General features: G+C 65.0%; 1 protein-coding gene and 1 long non-coding RNA gene across 3 annotated transcripts; one reads left to right on the plus strand and one right to left on the minus strand.

Moving 5' to 3' along the window:
• The first annotated feature begins 39 nt into the window (after positions 1-39).
• On the plus strand, positions 40-2,340 carry LOC135317655 (uncharacterized). Of its 2 annotated transcripts, XR_010376399.1 has the most exons (3): positions 40-663; positions 791-1,719; positions 1,761-2,340. It is a non-coding gene; the product is annotated as an uncharacterized LOC135317655 (long non-coding RNA). The 2 variants fall into 2 exon arrangements; XR_010376398.1 differs by having other exon boundaries at positions 791-2,340.
• Positions 2,341-4,645: 2,305 nt separating this feature from the next.
• ABCF1 (ATP binding cassette subfamily F member 1) lies at positions 4,646-18,373 on the minus strand. Its single transcript, XM_064473919.1, is given in 27 exon segments — positions 4,646-4,879; positions 4,957-5,029; positions 5,116-5,180; positions 5,862-6,030; positions 6,937-6,969; positions 7,373-7,443; positions 7,545-7,619; positions 8,382-8,403; positions 8,405-8,554; positions 8,957-9,069; positions 9,165-9,289; positions 10,045-10,128; positions 10,237-10,385; positions 10,471-10,610; positions 12,893-12,978; positions 13,072-13,172; positions 15,333-15,458; positions 15,558-15,647; positions 15,736-15,804; positions 15,900-15,965; positions 16,062-16,127; positions 16,242-16,355; positions 16,572-16,606; positions 16,774-16,908; positions 17,107-17,191; positions 17,269-17,315; positions 18,263-18,373. Coding segments are annotated over 27 exon segments (2,523 nt in total). The 5' UTR covers positions 18,330-18,373; the 3' UTR covers positions 4,646-4,712.
• Positions 18,374-18,761: the final 388 nt, after the last annotated feature.

Genomic DNA, 18,761 nt, shown 5'->3' on the forward strand with positions numbered 1-18,761 from the left:
ACCCCCGTGGCCACGGCGGAGGTCACGGAGGAGGTAAATGCGGGGGGGGGGGCGGGGGGGGCCCCCCCCGGCGCCTCCCTCGCGGGGAGGGGGGGGGCGGCGGCTGCGGGGCCTGGCTTTGGGGGGGGGCCCGGCCCCGGTTGGGAGGGGCCTGTGGGTGCCCCTTCCCCGCCCCCGCCCCCCCCGCCCTTCCTGCCCCGGTGGCGGGGGGGGGGAGCCCCCTCCCCACCCCCTCCAGCCCCTCGAGCCCCCCGGGCCGTGGGGGAGGGGCCCCGACTGGCGCCGGCCCCCCATGGGGCTCTAGGGAGACCCCTCCCCGCCCCCACCCTGCCCCATGGCGGCCGCAGGGCATGCTGGGAGTGTGGAGGGACCCCCTGCCCCCCCCCCCCACCCGCCACCAGGGCCGCAGGGCAGCTGTGGGGCGGCTCGAGGGCGGGCGGCCGGGCACGCTGCGGGTTAAAACCAGCTCTAAGAGCGGCAGAGAGGCAGGTTGGGGGTTTAAAACTGGGTCTAGGAGGGGCAGTGGGGCTGCCTCAGGGGTAAAACCAGCTCTAGGAGATACGGAGAGGCCTGCTTGGGCGTTAAAACCAGCTCTAGGAAGCACAGAGGGGCCTGCTGGGAGGTAAAACCAGCTCTAGGAGGGGCAGCGAGGCCTGCTTGGCAGTTAAAACCAGCTTTGGGAGGGGGCAGAGAGGCCTGCTGGGAGTTAAAACTGGCCCCAAGAGCAGCAGTGAGGCCTGCTTGGGAGTTAACACCAGCTCGAGGAGGGGCAGAGAGGCCCTGAAGGGAGTTAAAACCAGCTCTAGGAGGGGCAGAGAGGCCTGCAGGGAGTAAAACCAGCTCTAGGAGGGGCAGCGAGGCCTGCTGGGAGTTAAAACCATCTCCAAGAGCAGCAGTGAGGCCTGCTTGGGAGTTAAAACCAGCTCTAGAATGGGCAGAGAGGCCTGCTGGGAGTTAAAACCAGCTCTAGGAGAGGCAGCAGGACTTGCTGACCATTAAAAACCAGCTCTAGGAGGGGCAGAGAGGCCTGCTGGGAGTTAAAACTGGCTCTAAGAGCAGCAGCAAGGCCTGCTTTGCAGTTAAAACCAGCTCTAGGAGGGGCAGAGAGGCCTGCTTGGGAGTTAAAACTGGCTCTATGAGCAGCAGTGAAGCCTGCTTGGGAGTTAAAACCAGCTTTAGAAGTGGCAGAGAGGCCTGCTGGGAGTTAAAACTGGCTCCAGGAGGGTCAGCGAGGCCTGCTTGGGAGTTAAAACCAGCTCTGAGGGGGACAGCAGGACTTGCTGAGCATTAAAAACTGGCTCTAGGAGGGGCAGCAAGGCCTGCTGGGAGTTAAAACCAGCTCTGAGAGGGGTAGCAGATCCTGCTGAGCATTAAAACTGGCTCTGGCAGTGGCAGTGAGGCCTGCTGGGAGTTAAAACTGGCTCTAGAATGGGCAGCAAGGCCTGCTGGGTGCTAAAACCAGCTCTATGGTGGACAGCGACACACACTGGGGATTAAGAACAGCTCTAGGTCTGGTAGGCATTGAGGCCTGCTGAGAGTTAAAATGAGCTCTAGGGCTGGCAGTGAGGCCTGCTGGGAGTTAAAACCAGCTCTAGGCTTGGTAGTGAGGCCTGCTGGGAGTTAGAGCCAGCTCTAGGGCAGGCAGTAAGGTGTGCCAGGAGTTAAAACCAGCTCCGGGAGTGGCAGCAGGGTGTTCTGGGAATTAAGATCAGCTCTTGGGTGGGCAACTGGCCATGCTGCAAGTTAAGAACAGCTCTAAGCTGGGCAGCAGGGCATGCTGGGAGCTAAAACCGGCTCTAGGCGGAGCAGTGTGGCTCTAGGGGCGGCAGCAGGGCATGCTGGGAGATGGAGCGTGGCTGTAAGGAGGGCAGCAAAGCCTACTGGGAGTTAAGACAAGGCTTAGAATGGGGCAGCAGGGCATGCTGGGAGTTGTAGTGTGGCTGTAGAAGGGGGCAGCGAGGCCTGCTAGGAATTAAAACGGCTCTAGCAGGGGCAGAGAGGCCTGCAGGGAATTAAAACCAGCTCTAGCAGGGGCAGAGAGGCCTGCAGGAATTAAAACCGGCTCTAGGAGGGGCAGAGAGGCCTGCTGGGAATTAAAACCAGCTCTAGAATGGGCAGCGAGGCCTGCTGGGAATTAAAACCAGCTCTAGGAGGGGCAGAGAGGCCTGCTGGGAATTAAAACCAGCTCTAGGAGGGGGCAGCGAGGCCTGCTGGGAATTAAAACCGGCTCTAGGAGGGGCAGCGAGGCCTGCAGGGAATTAAAACCAGCTCTAGGAGGGGCAGCGAGGCCTGCTGGGAATTAAAACCAGCTCTACGAGGGGCAGCAGGGTATGCTGGGAGCTCCCTGGCTGCCCCACGGCTGCCCCACGGCTGCCCCCACGCCCCAGCGGCGGGCTTTGGGGGGTGGGGGGCAGCAAGTGAGAGCTCAGCATCTATGGGGCTGCCCCACGGCAACACAGAGGGACCAGCCCAGTGCCTAAAGCCGGGCTCAAAGCGCCGTGGGGTGGTGAATGGGGGGTGGGGAGGGAGGTGTCGCCGCCCCACGGCTGCCCCATAGCCGCATCGAGGGACCAGCCCAGCCCCACAGCCAGGCTATAGGGCAGGGATCGGGGGGCGGGGCCGAGCCAGCCCCATAGCTGCCGCCGCTGTTAGATGGCAGCACCATGGGGGGGGGGGGCTCCACCGCTGCCCCATAGCAGTGGGGCAGCCCCACTCCCCCCCCCCCCTTACTTATAGGACTAGGCCGGTGGGGCTCGCCGTGGGGCCCAGCGCCGCCCCACAGCCGCCCCCCAACCTCCCCCCTCCCCCCAAAAAAAAAACCAAAACAACCAACCACAACCATTTCCAGCCCCCCCCCCCCCCATCTTTTCCCCCCTCAACCTTAACCCAGTTCTCCCAGCGCTGCCGCCGTGGGGCCGCCGTGGGGCCGCCGTGGGGCCGCCGTGGGGCCGGGGCGCCGGCGCCTGACGCGCCTCCCCCCCCCGTTTTCTCTCACGCAGACATGTCGAGCCGCGCCGTCTGTCGCCACTTCATGCTCAAGGGCAGCTGCAGGTACGAGAACAACTGTGCCTTCTACCACCCCGGCGTCAACGGGCCGCCCCTGCCGTAGCGCCCTTCCTCCCGCGCCGCCGCCGCCTCCTCCTCCTCCTCACCCCCCGCCCTTCCTCCCCCCCCCCCCACCCCCCTCCTCCTCCTCGCGCTGCAGCCGCCGATTTTTATGGCTTCTGTGAGGCCTCGATGATGATCCCAACCCATCCCCCACCTCCCCCCAAACCTGTACCCGGCGCTGAGAGAGCCCTCCCCGGGGCGGACGAGCCGCTTGGGGGGCAGAAAGAGCCGCTTGGGGGGCAGGAACACCCACTTCTGGGGCAGAAAGACTCTGTTTTGGGGCAGGAACACCCACTTTTGGGGCAGAAAGATTCCGTTTTGGGGCAGGAACACCCACTTTTGGGGCAGAAAGACTCTGTTTTGGGGCAGGAACACCCACTTGGGGGGCAGGAACACCCACTTGGGGGGCAGAAAAAACCCCCGTTTTGGGGCAGGAGCACCCCGTTGGGGAGCAGAAAGACCCCATTTTGGGGCAGGAACACCCTCTTTGGGAGCAGAAAGACCCCATTTTGGGGCAGAAATACCCTGTTTTGGGGCAGAAACACCCACTTGGGGGGCAGAAACACCCACTTGGGGGGCAGAAACACCCACTTGCGAAGAAACACCCACTTTTGGGGCAGAAACACCCACTTTGGGGGAGTAAATACACCCTCCCCCCGGGCCCCCTGGCATAAATGTTTATTTATGGGGTGTAAGCACCCACTTATGGGGTGTAGAGCACCCACTTATGGGGCGTAAATCCCCCCCATAGGGTGTAAACCCCCCCTCACAGCATAAATGGCTACTTATGGGGCGTGTCCGCCCCCCCATTGGGGTGTGACCGCCCACTTATGGGGCGTAACCCCCTCCTATGGGGCAGAACCCACCCAGGGGGTGGTAAATCTGGCCTCCCATCCGGTCACCCCCCGAGGGTGTAACTCCCCCCTCCCCCCACTGGGTGTAACCCCTCCCCCCCGGTGGATGTAGCGACCCCCCCCACACTAAGTCCCGCCCCCCGGGGTGTCGCCCCTCCCCCCCCCGGGGTGTGACGACCCCCGGCAGGGCCAAATTTACCCCCTGGGGGGGCCAAAATACCCCAGTGGGGCACTGAGAGCCCCCCCCGGGGGGGGGGGAGGGGACACGCCCCTCCCCCACCTCTGCCTCGGGGGAGGGGGGGCAAAGCCCGCCCCTCCCCCCCCCAGGGACACGTGCCGCCGCCCGGGGCTGCGCCGCCAGGGTGGGGGAGGGGAGGTGGGGGATGGGGTGGGGGAGGGGCTGCGCCGGACACTTTGTTTTCTGTGAAAACTTGGCCGGGGGAGGGGCCCCGCGCCCGCCCCTCCCCCTTTTGTATATTTTGTACATTAATAATAAACTGGTGGAAAAAAAAAAAAAGAAAAAAAGCGTGTGGAGGAAGTGATGTCAGCGCGGGGGGGGGGGGGGGGAGGGGCGGCGCCTGTTCACTCTGGCACCTACTGAGGGCGTTTACCCAGGAACCTACTGAGGGCGTTTGCTCGGGAACCGTGTGAGGGCGGCCCCGAATGACGGCGCTTCGCAGCCATTGGTGCAACAGTCCTCTTTATTAGGGCGGGGCAGGGGCGGGGCAGGGGCGGGGCGGCCCCGCCCCCTCACTCGCGGGGGCGGTGCACGACCACCTCCCCCAGCGCCTCCAGCACCTCCCGCTTGTAGTCGTCGAAGTCGCCGTCGATCTGGCTGAGGCCGCGCTCCTCCACCACCCACAGCTGGCAGCTCGTCTCCGTGATGAGGCGGGCGTCGTGGCTCACCACGATGACGGCTGTGAGGTCACGGGGCGGGGGGTGGGTGGGGTGATGACGTCACGTGATGCCCCGCCCCGCCCCGTCCCGCTCTCACCTCCCCGGTAGTCGTTGATGGCGTCGGCCAAAGCGTCGATGGATTCGATGTCCAGGTTGTTGGTGGGTTCGTCCTGGCGGGGGAGGGGAGAGGGCGTGGTGACGGCCCCGCCACGCCCTTCGGCCCCGCCCCGGCCCCACCCTGGCCCCGCCCGCTCACCAGGATGAGGACGTCGGGCTCGCGGCAGGCCAGCTCGGCGAACACCACCCGCGCCTTCTGCCCGCCTGCGCCGAGGGGGCGGGGCTCAGCTGGGCGGGGCTCGCCCGGGCGGGGCTCAGCCGGGCTCGGCCCCGCCCCCTCCCCCTGACAGGCTCAAAGTCCTGCCGATAACAGCCAGCCGTCCCCCTCCCCCTCCCGCTCTGCCATTTGGCCCCACCCGTCACAGCAAAACACTTCACCCCCGGGACAGGCCACGCCCATCCAACGTGGCCCCGCCCCTTGCCCCCACCCAAGATGGGAAGTCCCGCCCTCAGAAAGCCCCACCTCCTTCCCACCTCACCCATTTCAGACTCCTGGCATGGCCCCGCCCCCCCTTCAGGACAGGCTCCACCTCTCCAACGTGGCCACGCCCCTTGACTCCACCCTGCCCCTAGAAGGCTCCACCCCTCTCTGAGGCCCCGCCCCCTTCCCCATTAAGCCCTTGCCCTTCTTGAAGTGGATACACCCCAGACCCTGCCCCCAGGTGCTGCCCCGCCTACCACCAAGACCCCACCCCCACCCGGGAGACCACGCCCCCCTCTGGAGGCCACGCCCCACCTGGGAATCCCCGCCCCCTTCCCCATCAAGCCCCTGCACCCCTTGAGGCAGGAGCGGCGCCCCCGGGGCTCCGTCCCCACCCCACCCCCCTCCCCCTTTCTGGGCGGTGCCCCGGCCCCGCCCCGGCCCCGCCCCGGCCCCGCCCCCACCGGAGAGCTTGGCGATCTGCAGCGTGTGGGCGTGGCCCTCGAGGCCGAAGCGCCCCAGGCACTTGCGGGCGTCCTGGTGGGGCAGGTTGAAGCTGCGCTGCAGGTACTCGGCCGCCGTCTCCTCCAGCCGCAGCTGCTCGGCCGCCTGCTGGTTGAAGAACCCCACTTTCTGCGGGGTGGGAGGGCTCAGGCCACGCCCTCCGGCCACGCCCTCCGGCCACGCCCTCCCCATCTCACCCCCGCGGCTTCTCCTCTCCCCCCCCCCCCCCCCCCCCTTCACCACATGGAACAGCAGGGCCAGAGCCCGCCATGCAAAGCCACGCCCCCTCTGTTAGGAAGCCACGCCTCCATTTGGGAGCCACACCCATTTGAAAGCCACACCCCTATTTGGAAGCCACACCCCCATTTGGAAGCCACACCCCACCATTTGGAAGCCACACCCCTCCATTTGGAAGCCACACCCTCCATTTGGAAGCCACACCCCACCATTTGGAAGCCACACCCCCATTTGGAAGCCACACCCCACCATTTGGAAGCCACACCCCTCCATTTGGAAGCCACACCCCCCATTTGGAAGCCACACCCCCATTTGGAAGCCACACCCCACCATTTGGAAGCCACACCCCCATTTGGAAGCCACACCCCTCCATTTGGAAGCCACACCCCTCCATTTGGAAGCCACACCCCCCATTTGGAAGCCACACCCCTCCATTTGGAAGCCACACCCCTCCATTTGGAAGCCACACCCCCATTTGGAAGCCACACCCCACCATTTGAAGCCACACCCCTCCATCTGAAAACCACACCCCCCATTTGGAAGCCACACCCTCCATTTGAAAACCACACCCCTCCATTTGGAAGCCACACCCCCTCTCGGGAAGCCCCGCCTCTTACCTATAGCTCCACCCCCACCCAAATGCCCCACCCCCCCACCTGAGGCCCCATGGAAAAGCCCCACCCCCATAACCCCGCCCCCTTTCCAAGGCAACACTCTCTGGATAAAAGCTCCTCCTCTTCCAGAGGCCACGCCCTCTGGATAAGCACCGCCCCCTCCAGAGGCCACGCCCCCCCTCACCAGCCGGTGGTTCCTGCGCATCTGCCCCCGCGTCTGTGAGAGACAGAGATGGGTTGGGGGGGGGGGGGAACCCCAAAAATCACACCCCCCCCCGAGCCCCAGGAGGCCCCGACCCCCCCCCAGACCCCCTCAACCCCCCCGATCCCCCAAACACTGCCCATCCCCCCCCCCAGACCCCCCAAAACCCCTCTCAAACCCCCGAGACCCCCCAAACACCCCCCCCATCTCCCCCAAACATCCCAAAAATCCCCAGAGACCCCCCCAAACCCCCCCAACTGGGTGTTACTGGGGGTTCCCCCCCCGACACCCCACCCCCCCAAAACACCCCCGGGGAGCCCCCAAACCCCACCTAAATGCTGCCCCCCCCCCTCCCCACCCCACTTGGGGGGGGGGCACCCCCATATTTTAGGGGGTGGCGGGGGGGGCCCCCCCGTACCGGCGTCAGCTGCCCCGTGAGCAGCCGCAGCAACGTGGTCTTCCCCACACCGTTGGGTCCCACGATGCAAACTGGGGGTGGGGGGGAGGAAATTTGGGGGGGGTTGAGGGGGGGAGGAGCCCCCCGGTGACCCCCCCCCGTGTCGCTGGGGCCCCCCCGGGGCGTTTCTCACCCCGCGACTCCATGTCGATGCCGAAGTCGAGGTTGCGGAAAAGCAGCTCCTGCCCCTCGTAGCCGAAGTCGACGCCTAATTTTTGGGGGGGGGGAAGTGATGGGGGACCCCCAAACCCCTCCCCGACCCCCCCCAAACCCCCGCCCAGCCCCCCAATGTCCCCTGCACCCCCCCCCCGAGCCCCATAACCCGCCCCAGCGCCCCAAAATCCCCCCCTGATTGTCCCTTAATGCACCTGGAGTCCCTCCAAAATCATCCCGCCCCCCCCAACGTGCCCCCCAACTGCCTCATGACCCCCCCCAAAACCACCTGTCCCCCCCAAGGCCCCACAGCCCCCCCCCACCCCATAACACCCCCCCCAGGGTCTCCCAAATCCCCTCTAACCGCTCCATAACACCCCCCCAGCCCCCCCAAATCCCCCCTAACCGCTCCATAACACCCCCCAGCCCCCCCAAATCCCCCCTAACCGCTCCGTAACAGCCCCCAGCCCCCCAAATCCCCCCTAACCGCTCCGTAACACCCCCCCCAGCCCCCCAAATCCCCCCTAACCGCTCCATAACAGCCCCCAGCCCCCCCCAAATCCCCTCTAACTGCTCCGTAACACCCCCCAGCCCTCCCAAATCCCCCCTAACCGCTCCGTAACACCCCCCAGCCCCCCAAATCCCCCCTAACCGCTCCGTAACACCCCCCCCAGCCCCCCAAATCCCCCCCTAACCGCTCCGTAACACCCCCCAGCCCCCCAAATCCCCCCTAACCGCTCCGTAACACCCCCCCCAGCCCCCCAAATCCCCCCTAACCGCTCCGTAACACCCCCCCAGCCCCCCAACCCCCCCGTACCATGGAGGCCGAGGATGGGGGGGGCTGAGGGGGGGCGGGTTGGGGAAGGTGAAGCGCACGGTGTATTCCCGGGGCCGCTTCAGCAGCTCCGGGGCTTCGGCCGCCTCCTCGGCCGCCGTCCGGCGCCGGCACTTCTGCTGCTTCCGCGTCAGCGCCTCCTTCGTCTGCTTCTCCTGGAGGGGTGAGAAGTGGGATCCGCTCCGGGATCCGCTCCGGGATCCACTCGGGGATCGGCTCAGCCCAACCCCCCGCCCAGCACCGCATCCCCCCTCCGGAGCTGGGAGCTACGCGTGAGGGGGTCCCGTGGGATAAAACCCCGCCTAAAACCCCACCTAAAACCCTTCTGTGGGGGCTCGGCGGGTGGGATCCCGCCTCCAGATCCCTCGGGATCCCGCCTGCAGCGGGGCAGATCCCAGGAGGGTCGCCGGGACGGGGATCTGGGGCGGGGAAAGGGCAGCCGAGAGATGCCGGGGGTACGCGGCGATCCCGGGGCGGGGCTGGATCCCATGGGGAGCAGATCCCATGGGGAGCGGATCCCATGGGGAGCGGATCCCGCAGGATCTCCCCTCGCTCACCGCCTGCTTGGTGGATTTGCCGCCGGCCTTGAGGTCGCGGAGCTTCTTCTCCTGCTTTTCAAACTGCTTGAGCAGCTCCTTCTGCTTCTGCTGGTACATCTTCTTGAAGGTCACTGGTTGGGGGGGAGGAAAAGGGGGGTCAGGGGGGTACTTAACCCCCCCAATTGCCCCGGCGCCCCCCCCACATTCGCCCCCCGCCCCCACGGACTGTAGTTGCCGCGGTAGTAGAAGAGGCGCTGGGCGTCGAGGTGGATGATGTCGGTGCAGACGTCGTCGAGGAAGCCTTGGTCGTGCGACACCACGAGCAGCGTCTTCTTCCATGTCTGTAAATAACTGGGGGGGGGGAACAGGGTGTTAGGGGGGGGCATTTTGGGGGGACACCCCCGCTTTGGAGACACCTCAGGCTACTCAGGACACCCCCCACCTTGGGGACACCCCCCCATTGGGGACACCCCTGGGCCCCCCCTTTGTTCCTTGTTCCCCCCCCCTTGTCATTTGCTCCCCCCTTTAGCCCCTGTGCCCCCCCCATTTGTCCCTTATCCCCTGCACCTTGTCCCTTGTCTCCCCCCATCCTCCCCCTTTGCCCCCCCTTTTCCCCCATCCCCCCCCTTTTCCTCTGGCCCCCTTTTATCCCCCCTCCCCCCCCCTTTTTCCCCCTTTTCCCCCACCCCCCTCCACCCCCCTTGCCCCCAACCCCCCCCTTTACCCCTTTTTCCCTCACCCCCCCCACCCTCCCCTTTGCCCCCCACCCCACTTTGTCCCCTCCCCCTCGACCCCCCCTCAACCCTCGCCCCCTCCCACCCCCCAAGCCCCTCCCATCCCCCCCCCTTTGCCCCTTTCCCCCACCCCCTCCTCGGCCCCCACCCTCCCCTTTGCCCCCCACCCCACTTTGTCCCCTCCCCCTCAACCCCCACCCCATCCCATCCCACCCTTTGCCCCTTTCCCCACCCCCTCCTCGCCCCCCACCCTCCCCTTTGCCCCCCACCCCACTTTGTCCCCGCCTCCCCCTCGCCCCCCCAAGCCCCTCCCCTCGCCCCCACGCCCCTCCCCCCCCCCCCAGCCCCCCCCTTCCCCCCCCAAGCCCCCACTTGTTGAGCCAGATGACGGCGTTCAGGTCGAGGTGGTTGGTGGGTTCGTCCAACATCAGCAGCGTCGGCTCCATGAACAAAGCCCTGCGGCGACACCGGCGTCACCCCGAGACGCCCCTCGCACCCCCCCCCGCCCCAAAACACGCGTGTGTGTGTCCCCCTCTCCCACCCACCCCCCCCAGAATCGCTCACCGGGCCAGCGACACCCTCATCCTCCACCCGCCGGAGAATTTCCTCGTCGCCCTGTTTTGCATTTCGGGGTTGAAACCGAGCCCGGCCAGGATCCGCCGCGCTTTGGCCTCGGCGGCGGCCGCCCCGGTGGCTCGCATCTCCTCGTACACCTACGCCAAAAATCAGGGGCGCCGGTGGGTTTTTGGGGTGGAGGGGGGGTGGCTCTCGGGGCTTCCCCCCCGAGTCAGCCTGTACCTTCTCCAGGCGCTCGGCGGCGCCGTCGTCGCCCCCCTCCAGCAGCGCCTGCAGCCGTTTCTCCTCCTCCAGCAGCCGCAGGCGTTTGGTGTCGGCGCGAAGCACCGCCTGCACGGCCGGCGTCTCGTCCGCCACCACCTCTGCGGGACGGGGAGGGCGCTTTTGGGGGGGGTCCGGGGGGGTTTCGGGGGGTTTGGGGGAGGTTTCAGGTCACTTTAGGGGGGTTCAGGGGGTTTTTGGGGAGGTCTCGGGGGGTTTGGGGGAGGTTCCAGGTGGCTTTAGGGGGGTTCAGGGGGTCTGGGGGGAATCTTGGCGGGTTGCAGGTGCCTTTGGGTGGGTCTCAGGGGGTTTTGGGGAGGTTTCAGGTAGCTTATGGGGGGTTGCAGCGGAATAGAGGGGGGTTTCCGGTGGCTTTGGGTGGGTCTCGGGGGGTTTTGGGGAGGTTTCAGGTGGCTTATGGGGGGTTGCAGCGGAATAGAGGGGGGTTTCAGGTGGCTTTGGGGGGGTTGCAAGGGGTTTGGGGGGTGTTCAGGTGGCTTTGGCGGGGTCTCATGGGGTTTTGGGGAGGTTTCAGGTGGCTTTAGGGGGGTTCAGGGGGTTTTGGGGAGGTTTCAGGTCACTTTAGGGGGGTTCAGGGGGTTTTGGGGGGGTTTCAGGTAACTTTAGGGGGGTTTCAGGGGGTTCTGGGGAGGTCTCGGGGGGTTTGGGGGAGGTTCCAGGTGGCTTTAGTGGGGTTCAGGGGGTTTTGGGGAGGTTTCAGGTAACTTTAGGGGGGTTTCAGGGGGTTTTGGGGAGGTCTCGGGGGGTTTGGGGGAGGTTCCAGGTGGCTTTAGGGGGGTTCAGGGGGTTTTGGGGAGGTTTCAGGTAACTTTAGGGGGTTTCAGGGGGTTTTGGGGAGGTCTCGGGGGGTTTGGGGGAGGTTCCAGGTGGCTTTAGTGGGGTTCAGGGGGTTTTGGGGGGGTTTCAGGTCACTTTAGGGGGGTTCAGGGGGTTTTGGGGAGGTTTCAGGTAACTTTAGGGGGGTTTCAGGGGGTTTTGGGGAGGTCTCGGGGGGTTTGGGGGAGGTTCCAGGTGGCTTTAGTGGGGTTCAGGGGGTTTTGGGGGGGTTTCAGGTCACTTTAGGGGGGTTCAGGGGGTTTTGGGCAGTTCTCGGGGGGTTTTGGGGGAGGTTCCAGGTGGCTTTAGGGGGGTTCAGGGGGTTTTGGGCAGGTCTCGGGGGGGTTGGGGGAAGTTCCAGGTGGCTTTAGGGGGGTTCAGGGGGTCTTGGGGGAGTCTTGGCAGGTTTCAGGTGCCTTTGGGTGGGTCTCAGGGGGTTTTGGGGAGGTTTCAGGTAGCTTATGGGGGGTTGCAGGGGGTTTTGGGAGAGGTTCAGGGGGTTTTGGGCAGGTCTCGGGGGGTTTGGGGGAGGTTTCAGGTGGCTTTAGAGCGGTTCAGGGGTCCTGAGGGAATCTTGGGGGGTTTCAGGTGGCTTTGGGGGGGTCTCGGAGGGTTTTGGGGGGGGTTTCAGGTGGCTTTAGGGGGATTCAGGGGAATTGAGGGGGGTTTCAGGTGGCTTTGAGGGGGTCTCATGCAGTTTTGTGGAGGTTTCAGGTGGATTTAGGGGGGTTCAGGGGGTTTTGGGGGGTCTTGGGGGGTCTCGGGGGCTTTGGGGGGCGTTTCATGTGGCTTTAAGGGGGTTCTGGGGGCTTTGGGGGGGTCTCATGTGGTTTTGGGGAGGTTTCAGGTGACTTTAGGTGGGGTTCAGGGGCTTTTGGGGGGTCTTGAGGGGTTTCAGGTGGCTTTAAGGGGGTTCTGGGGGCTTTGGGAGGGTCTCATGGGGTTTTGGGGAGGGTTTCAGGTAATTTTAGGGGGGTTGCAGGGGAATTGAGGGGAGTTTCAGGTGGCTTTGGGGGGGTTGCACGGGGTTTGGGGGTGTTCAGGTGGCTTTGGGGGTTTTGGGGAGGTTTCAGGTGGGTTAGGGGGGTTGCAGGGGAATTGAGGGGGGTTTCAGGTGGCTTTGGGGGGTTGCAGGGGGTTTGGGGGTGTTCTGGTGGCTTTGAGGGGGTCTCATGGGGTTTTGGGGAGGTTTCAGGTGGGTTGGGGGGTTGCAAGGGTTTTGGGGGCATTCACGGGATTTTAGGGGGGTCTCGTGGGGTTTTGTGGAGGTTTCAGGTATTTTGGGGTAGGTCTCGGGTGCTTCTGGGGCATCTCAGGTGGTTTTGGGGGAGTCTCGAGGTTTTGGGGAGATTTCAGTTGGCTTTGAGGGGGCTCGCGGGGTTTTGGGAGGGGTCTGAGGGGGTTTTGGGGGTGTTGCAGGTGGCTTTGGGGGGTCTCAGGGGGATTTGGGGAGGTTTCAGGTATTTTGGGGGAGTTGCAGGGGGTTTGGGGGGGTTCAGGGGAGGTTTCAGGTGGGTTTGGGGGGTCCCCGAGCCCCGCGGCGCACCTTGCTCGCAGAGTAAGACGTCGATGTTGGGGGGGATGCTCAGCGCCCGGTTCGCGATGTGCTTCAGCAGCGTCGTCTTCCCTTTCCTGCCGGCAAGCGAGGGGTTAAACGCCGCTGGGGGAGGGGGGAGCGCCCCCCCCCCCGGCCCCCCCGCAGCCCCCCGAGGCGGGGGCACCCACCCGTTGGGTCCCACGAGGCCGTAGCGGCGCCCGGCCACGATGTAGAGGTCGGCGTTGACGTAGAGCTCCTTCCCGTGCGCCGAGATGCTGAACTTCTCCAGCTGCCGCCGCGAGGGGGGGGGTCAGGGACCCCCAATGGCCCCCGACCCCCCCCGTATCCCCCTGACCCCCAATGGCCCCCGACCCCCCCTGTATCCCCCCTGACCCCCCCTGTATCCCCCTGACCCTCCTCGTATCCCCCTGACCCCCATCAACGGCCCCAATGGCCCCCGACCCTCCCTAACAGCCCCCTGACCTCCTGACCCCCCCGTATCCCCCTGACCCCCAATGGCCCCCGACCCCCCCTGTATCCCCCTGACCCCCCCCTGTATCCCCCTGACCCTCCTCGTATCCCCCTGACCCCCATCAACGGCCCCCAATGGCCCCCCGACCCTCCCTAACAGCCCCCTGACCTCCTGACCCCCCCTGTATCCCCCCTGACCCCCAATGGCCCCCTGACCCCCCCCGTATCCCCCTGACCCCCAATGGCCCCCTGACCCCCCCCGTATCCCCCTGACCCCCATCAACGGCCCCCATGGCCCCCGACCCCCCCCAACATCCCCCTGAACCCCCCCAACCCCCCCATGGCCCCCCGACCCCCCCAACATCCCCCTGAACCCCCCACCACCACCCCCAGACCCCCCCAACAGCCCCCATGGCACCCTGACCCCTCCCCCACGTATCCCCCTGACCCCCCCACGTATCCCCCTGACCCCTCCACGTATCCCCCTTAACCCCCCTGATCCCCCCATGGCCCCCTGACCCCTCCCCCACGTATCCCCCTGATCCCCCCAACACTTTCCTTAACCCCCCTGACCCCCCCTTTCTCCAGTTCCCCCCATCTCCCAGTATAACAGCGACCCAGCCCCCCCTTTTCCCAGTTTGAGAGACCTTGTACCCCCCACTCCCCCCTTTGGGGTGACCCAGGACAGGTTTGGGGGGTCCCGGTGGGGTTTTGGGGTGACTCAGGGAGGGTTTGGGGGGTCCCAGTGGGCATTTGCGGGTCCTGGTGGGGTTTTGGGGTGACTCAGGGAGAGTTTGGGGGATCCGGAGGGGGTTTGGGTGTTACTCAGGAAGGGTTTGGGGGGTCCTGGGGGGGTTTTGGGGTGACTCTGGAGGTATCTGGGGGTCCTGATGAGCATTTGGGGTGACTCCAAGGGATGCTGAAGGGTCCCAAGGGATTTTGGGGGGTTTCAGGGGGTCCCAGGGGGTTTTGGGGTGACTCCAGAGAAGTTTGGTGATCCTGAGAGACATTTGGGGTGACTCAAGGGGTATTTAGGGGATCCTGGGCGGGTTTGGGTCTTCCAGGGGGGATTTGGGGGATCACTGGGGGTGAGGGGGTGACTCAGGAGTGGTTTTGGGGGGTCCCAGTGGAGTTTTGGGGTTATTCCAGAGACGTTTGGGGGGGTCCTGGGAGGTTTTGAGGTAACTCAGAGGCAATTGAGTGTCCCGGGGAGGGGTTCGGGGTGACTCCAGAGGGGCTTGGGGGGGTCCCGGGGGGGTCATGGGGGGCTCTGGGGTGACTTAGGGGGGATTTGGAGGATCCTGGAGGGATTTGGGGGTGACTTAGAACGGACTGGGGGATCCTGGGGAGGGGTTTGGGGGTCCTGGGGCGGTGTTGGAGGGTCCCGGAGGGGGGTGGGGTTTGGGGTCCTGGGGTGGGTTTTGTGGTTCTGGAGAAGGGTTTGCAGGTCCCAGTGTGGGTTTTGGGGTCCCAGAGGGGTTGGAGGGTCCTGGGGGAGTTTTAGGGGTGCCGGAGGGGGTTGGAGGGTCCTGGGGTGGGTTTTGGGGGTTCCAGGGGGGAGTTTGGGGGATCCCAGGTGGGTTTTGGGGGCCCCAGAGGGGTGTGTGGAGAGTCCTGGGGGAGTTTTGGGGATGCCGGGGGGGGTTGGAGGGTCCCGGGGTGGGTTTTGGGGGTTCCAGGGGAGGTTTTGGGGATCCCAGGTGGGTTTGGGGGGGCCCCAGGGGGGTGTGTGGAGAGTCCTGGGGGAGTTTTGGGGATCCCAGGGGATGTTGGAGGGTCCCGGGGTGGGTTTTGGGGATCCCAGGTGGGTTTTGCAGGCCCCGGGGTGGGGCGGATTGGATGGTCCTGGGGGATTTTGGGGATCCCAGGGGGGGAGTTGAAGGGTCCTGGGAAGTTTTGGGGATCCTGGGGGGGTTGGGGTAGGTTTTGGGGGCCCCGGGGTGGGTTGAAGGGTCCTGGGGGGGTTTTGGGGGGCCACCTTGATGTCGGAGGCGTTCTCCAGCATGGCCTGTCGCGACGAGAGCTCGGCCTGCGACACGGCGAAGTCGTTCTCCCCCGTCGCCGCCGCCGCCTTCATGGTGGCGACCTGGCGCTCGTACTCCAGCTGGGGGGAGGGGCAAAAGGGCGGGGTCAGCCCCGCCCTGAGCCCCGCCCTACCACGCCCCGCCCATTCCAGCCTTAGCCCCGCCCCTCCGGGCTTCACCTGCTTCTTCAGCTTCTTCTTCTCCTTCTTGCTAACGCGGGCGTCGGGCTCGGCCTTCTTCCCGCTCTCCTCCTCCTCCTCCTCCTCCTCCTGGGGGAAGGGACATGCCCGCCCCGCCCATCAGCCTCAGGGGCGTGGCCAGCACGCCCCTCCCCCCACCCTATCCCAAGGGACTCACGCTGCCCTTCCGCCGCTCTTCAGCCTCGTCTTCCTCCTCATCCTCATCCCGCAGAGCCGCAAACTTGTTCTAGGGGCGGGGGAGGGGTTGGGGGGGGTTTGGGGGTGTCAGACCCTGCCCCATCCCCCACCGCGGAGCACCCAGCTTTGCCCCCCCGCCCCCACCTTCCCGCCTTTGGGCCGCGCGTCCTCCTCAGAGCCTTCGTCCTCATCCTCGCTGGCGGCTTTTCCCTGAGAAGGAAGAGGAAGAAGGGGGGTGGGGTGAGCCCCCGAGGTTTGGGGGGGCACCGTGGGGCCCCCCGACCCTCCCCGACGCCCCTCCTTCACCTGCCGCTTCCCCTTGTTCTTCTCGTTCTTGCGGCTCTTCTTCTTCTTCTCACCCTCCTCTTCCTCCTGCCCAGAGCCATCGTGGGGGGGGGGGGGGGTGACCCAGACGTCTGGGCCCTCCCCTGCTGCAGCACCCAGTTTTTGGGGTGACCCCCGTTCAGCAGAGCCGCGAATCCCCACCTTGATGCTTTTGCCTTTGCCTGGCCGTGAGCCTTCGTCCCTCCTCGCCGCCTCCTCCTCCTCCTCATCTTCCTCGCTCTGCCCCTGGCTCAGCGCCGCAAAGACATTCCCACCCTGGGGGGGGGAAACCCAAAATACATCCTTTTCCCCCCAAAATTTCAGGAGGTCCCAGTTCCCCCCCCCCCCCAAGCGCAAAGTTTGGCTCTTTTCCCTCAACCACCCCTTTTCTTTCCCATTTTCTCCCCATTTTTGGGGTCCCCCTCAAACGCCCACCCTCCCCCCACGCTTCGGGATGTCCCCCCCTGTTTTGGGGCCCCCCCAAGAGCTTACCTTCTTCCTCCTCCCCCCTTTCCTGGGGGCTGGTGCTGTGGGGGGGAGACACGGGGGGGGGGGGATGTTAGTGAGAGACCATAGAGCTGAGGGTCTGCCACAGCCTAGAGCAGCCCCGCCCCAGCACTTCCTGGTGGTGACACTCTAGCCCAGGCGGACTCGCTGCTCCTGGGGGGGGTGTGGGGGGTGTGTCGTTCATCACCTTCCTCCTCCTCATCCTCGCTGCCAGCAGCCGCCAGCTCCTGCAGCCGCCGGCTAAGCTCCACCTCCTCGGGCTCAGGCTCCGCCCCCGGCGGCCGTCGCCGCTCTTTCCGCCGGTCTCGCTTCCTCCGGGAGGCCTGGGCGGGGCAGGGCGGGGCACCTCATTAAGCCCCACCTTAATTACCCCGCCCATCACCCCTAAATCCCAGTATGTCCCCAGCCCGCCTCCCTTGAGCCCCACCCCCCGCAGCCCCAACCCCAGCCCCACCCTCTCTAGCCCCACCCCCTCTGCCCCACAGGCTCCGCCCCCCTCATTAACCCAGCGCTAACGAACCCTGCTGAGGCGGCGCCTCCTTCTCCGGGGGGGTGGGGGCTTCGGCCGGCGCCGCCTTCTCCTCCTCCGCCAGCTCCTCGAAGAACTGGGGGCAAAGGGCAGAGGTCACGGTGGGGTCAGGGGGCGGGGTCAGGGGTCAGGGGTCAGAGGTCAGAGGCTCACCGATTTCTTGCCCCGCCGGTCCTTCTTGCCCTTCTTCACCGGCTGGTCTGGGGGGGGGGGGGGGGGAGGGGGAAAGGGCGGGGTCAGCGTCATCCCTGGGGACCCGCGTGTCGGGACACGCCCTGCCCCGCCCGCCAGGACCCATTAACTGGGGCCACCCCCGAAAGGGTTAAACCCCCCCAATAAGGTTAACCCAAAAAGGTGTAATTTCCTTCCAAAAACCTTAAATCTGCTCCCAAAAGACTTAAACTCTCTTTGGAATAGGTTAAACCTCCCCCAAAACATTTAAACTCCCTCCCAAAAAGCTTAAACTCTCTCCTAAATAAGTTAAACCTCCCCCAAAAGGGTTAAACCCCTTTCCAACACCCTTAAACCACCTGCAAAAAGGCTAAGGCCCCGACCAAAATGGTTAAACTGTCTCCTAAATAAGTTAAATCTCCCCCAAAACCATTAAACCTCCCCTAAAAAGGCTTAAACCCTCCCAAAAAGATCAATCCCCCCCCAAGAAAAAGATAAAACCTTCCCATTACCATTAAGCACCCTGTAAAGGCTTAAAACCACCAATAAAGTTTTAAACTGCCTCCTAAATAGATTAAACCTCTTCCAAAAGGTTTGAACTGCCTCCTAAATATGTGAAACATCACCATAAACGGTTAAACTGCTTCCTAAATAGGTTAAACCTCGCAATAACGGGTTAAACTCCCTGCTAAATAGATTAAATCTCCCCATAAAGAGTTAAACTCCCTCCTAAATAGGATAAACCTCTCCCAAAAGGTTCAACCCCCTCCCAAAACCCTTAAAACCCCCTAAAAAGAGTTAAACCTCCTCCCAAAAGCCTTAAACTCCCCAAAGTGTTAACCCACAGGGGTCCCATCCCCCCCTCTCCCCTCCCCCCCCATCCCCTCAGGGGTCCCAGGCATCCGGACCCCTCCCCCCACCCCGGACCCCGGTGTCCTGCCTCCCCTCCCCCCGCCCCGGGGGCGTCCGGCCTCACCCGGCCCCTCGCCCTCCCCCCGCCATTCCTCCTGCTTGGCCGCCGCCGGACGCGCTCCCTTCGGCATGGCCGGGCGCCGCGTACTGCGCCTGCGCGGCCACAGAGACGGGGCCAGAGCGCCGCCCCGCAAAGCCCCTCACTTCCGGTCCGCCACCGCACCGGCGCGGGTTATCGCCACTTCCCATTGGTCTGCTTGAAGACGGGGTCCCACCTACTGACTCCATGGTGAGGTCGGGCGGGTTCGTCCCGCCCTCTTCTGAACGAGCCTTCCTCCCATTGGTTCGCGGCGGGTTCGTCCCGTCCCCCTCTGAGGTGATCTTTCTGCCTATTGGCTCTTGTGGGATCATCCCGCCCCCTTCTGCGGCGAGCCTTTCTCCCATTGGTTCGCGCCGCTTCGTCCCTCCTTCTCCTAGTGTAACTTGTTCTCTTATTGGTTCCCGCTGGTTGTCCGTCCCCCCGATGATTTTTTCCTACCATTGGACTACTCGCCGATTTGCCC

This window comes from Phalacrocorax carbo, chromosome 26, assembly GCF_963921805.1.
Source record: "Phalacrocorax carbo chromosome 26, bPhaCar2.1, whole genome shotgun sequence".
Lineage (NCBI taxonomy): Eukaryota > Metazoa > Chordata > Aves > Suliformes > Phalacrocoracidae > Phalacrocorax > Phalacrocorax carbo.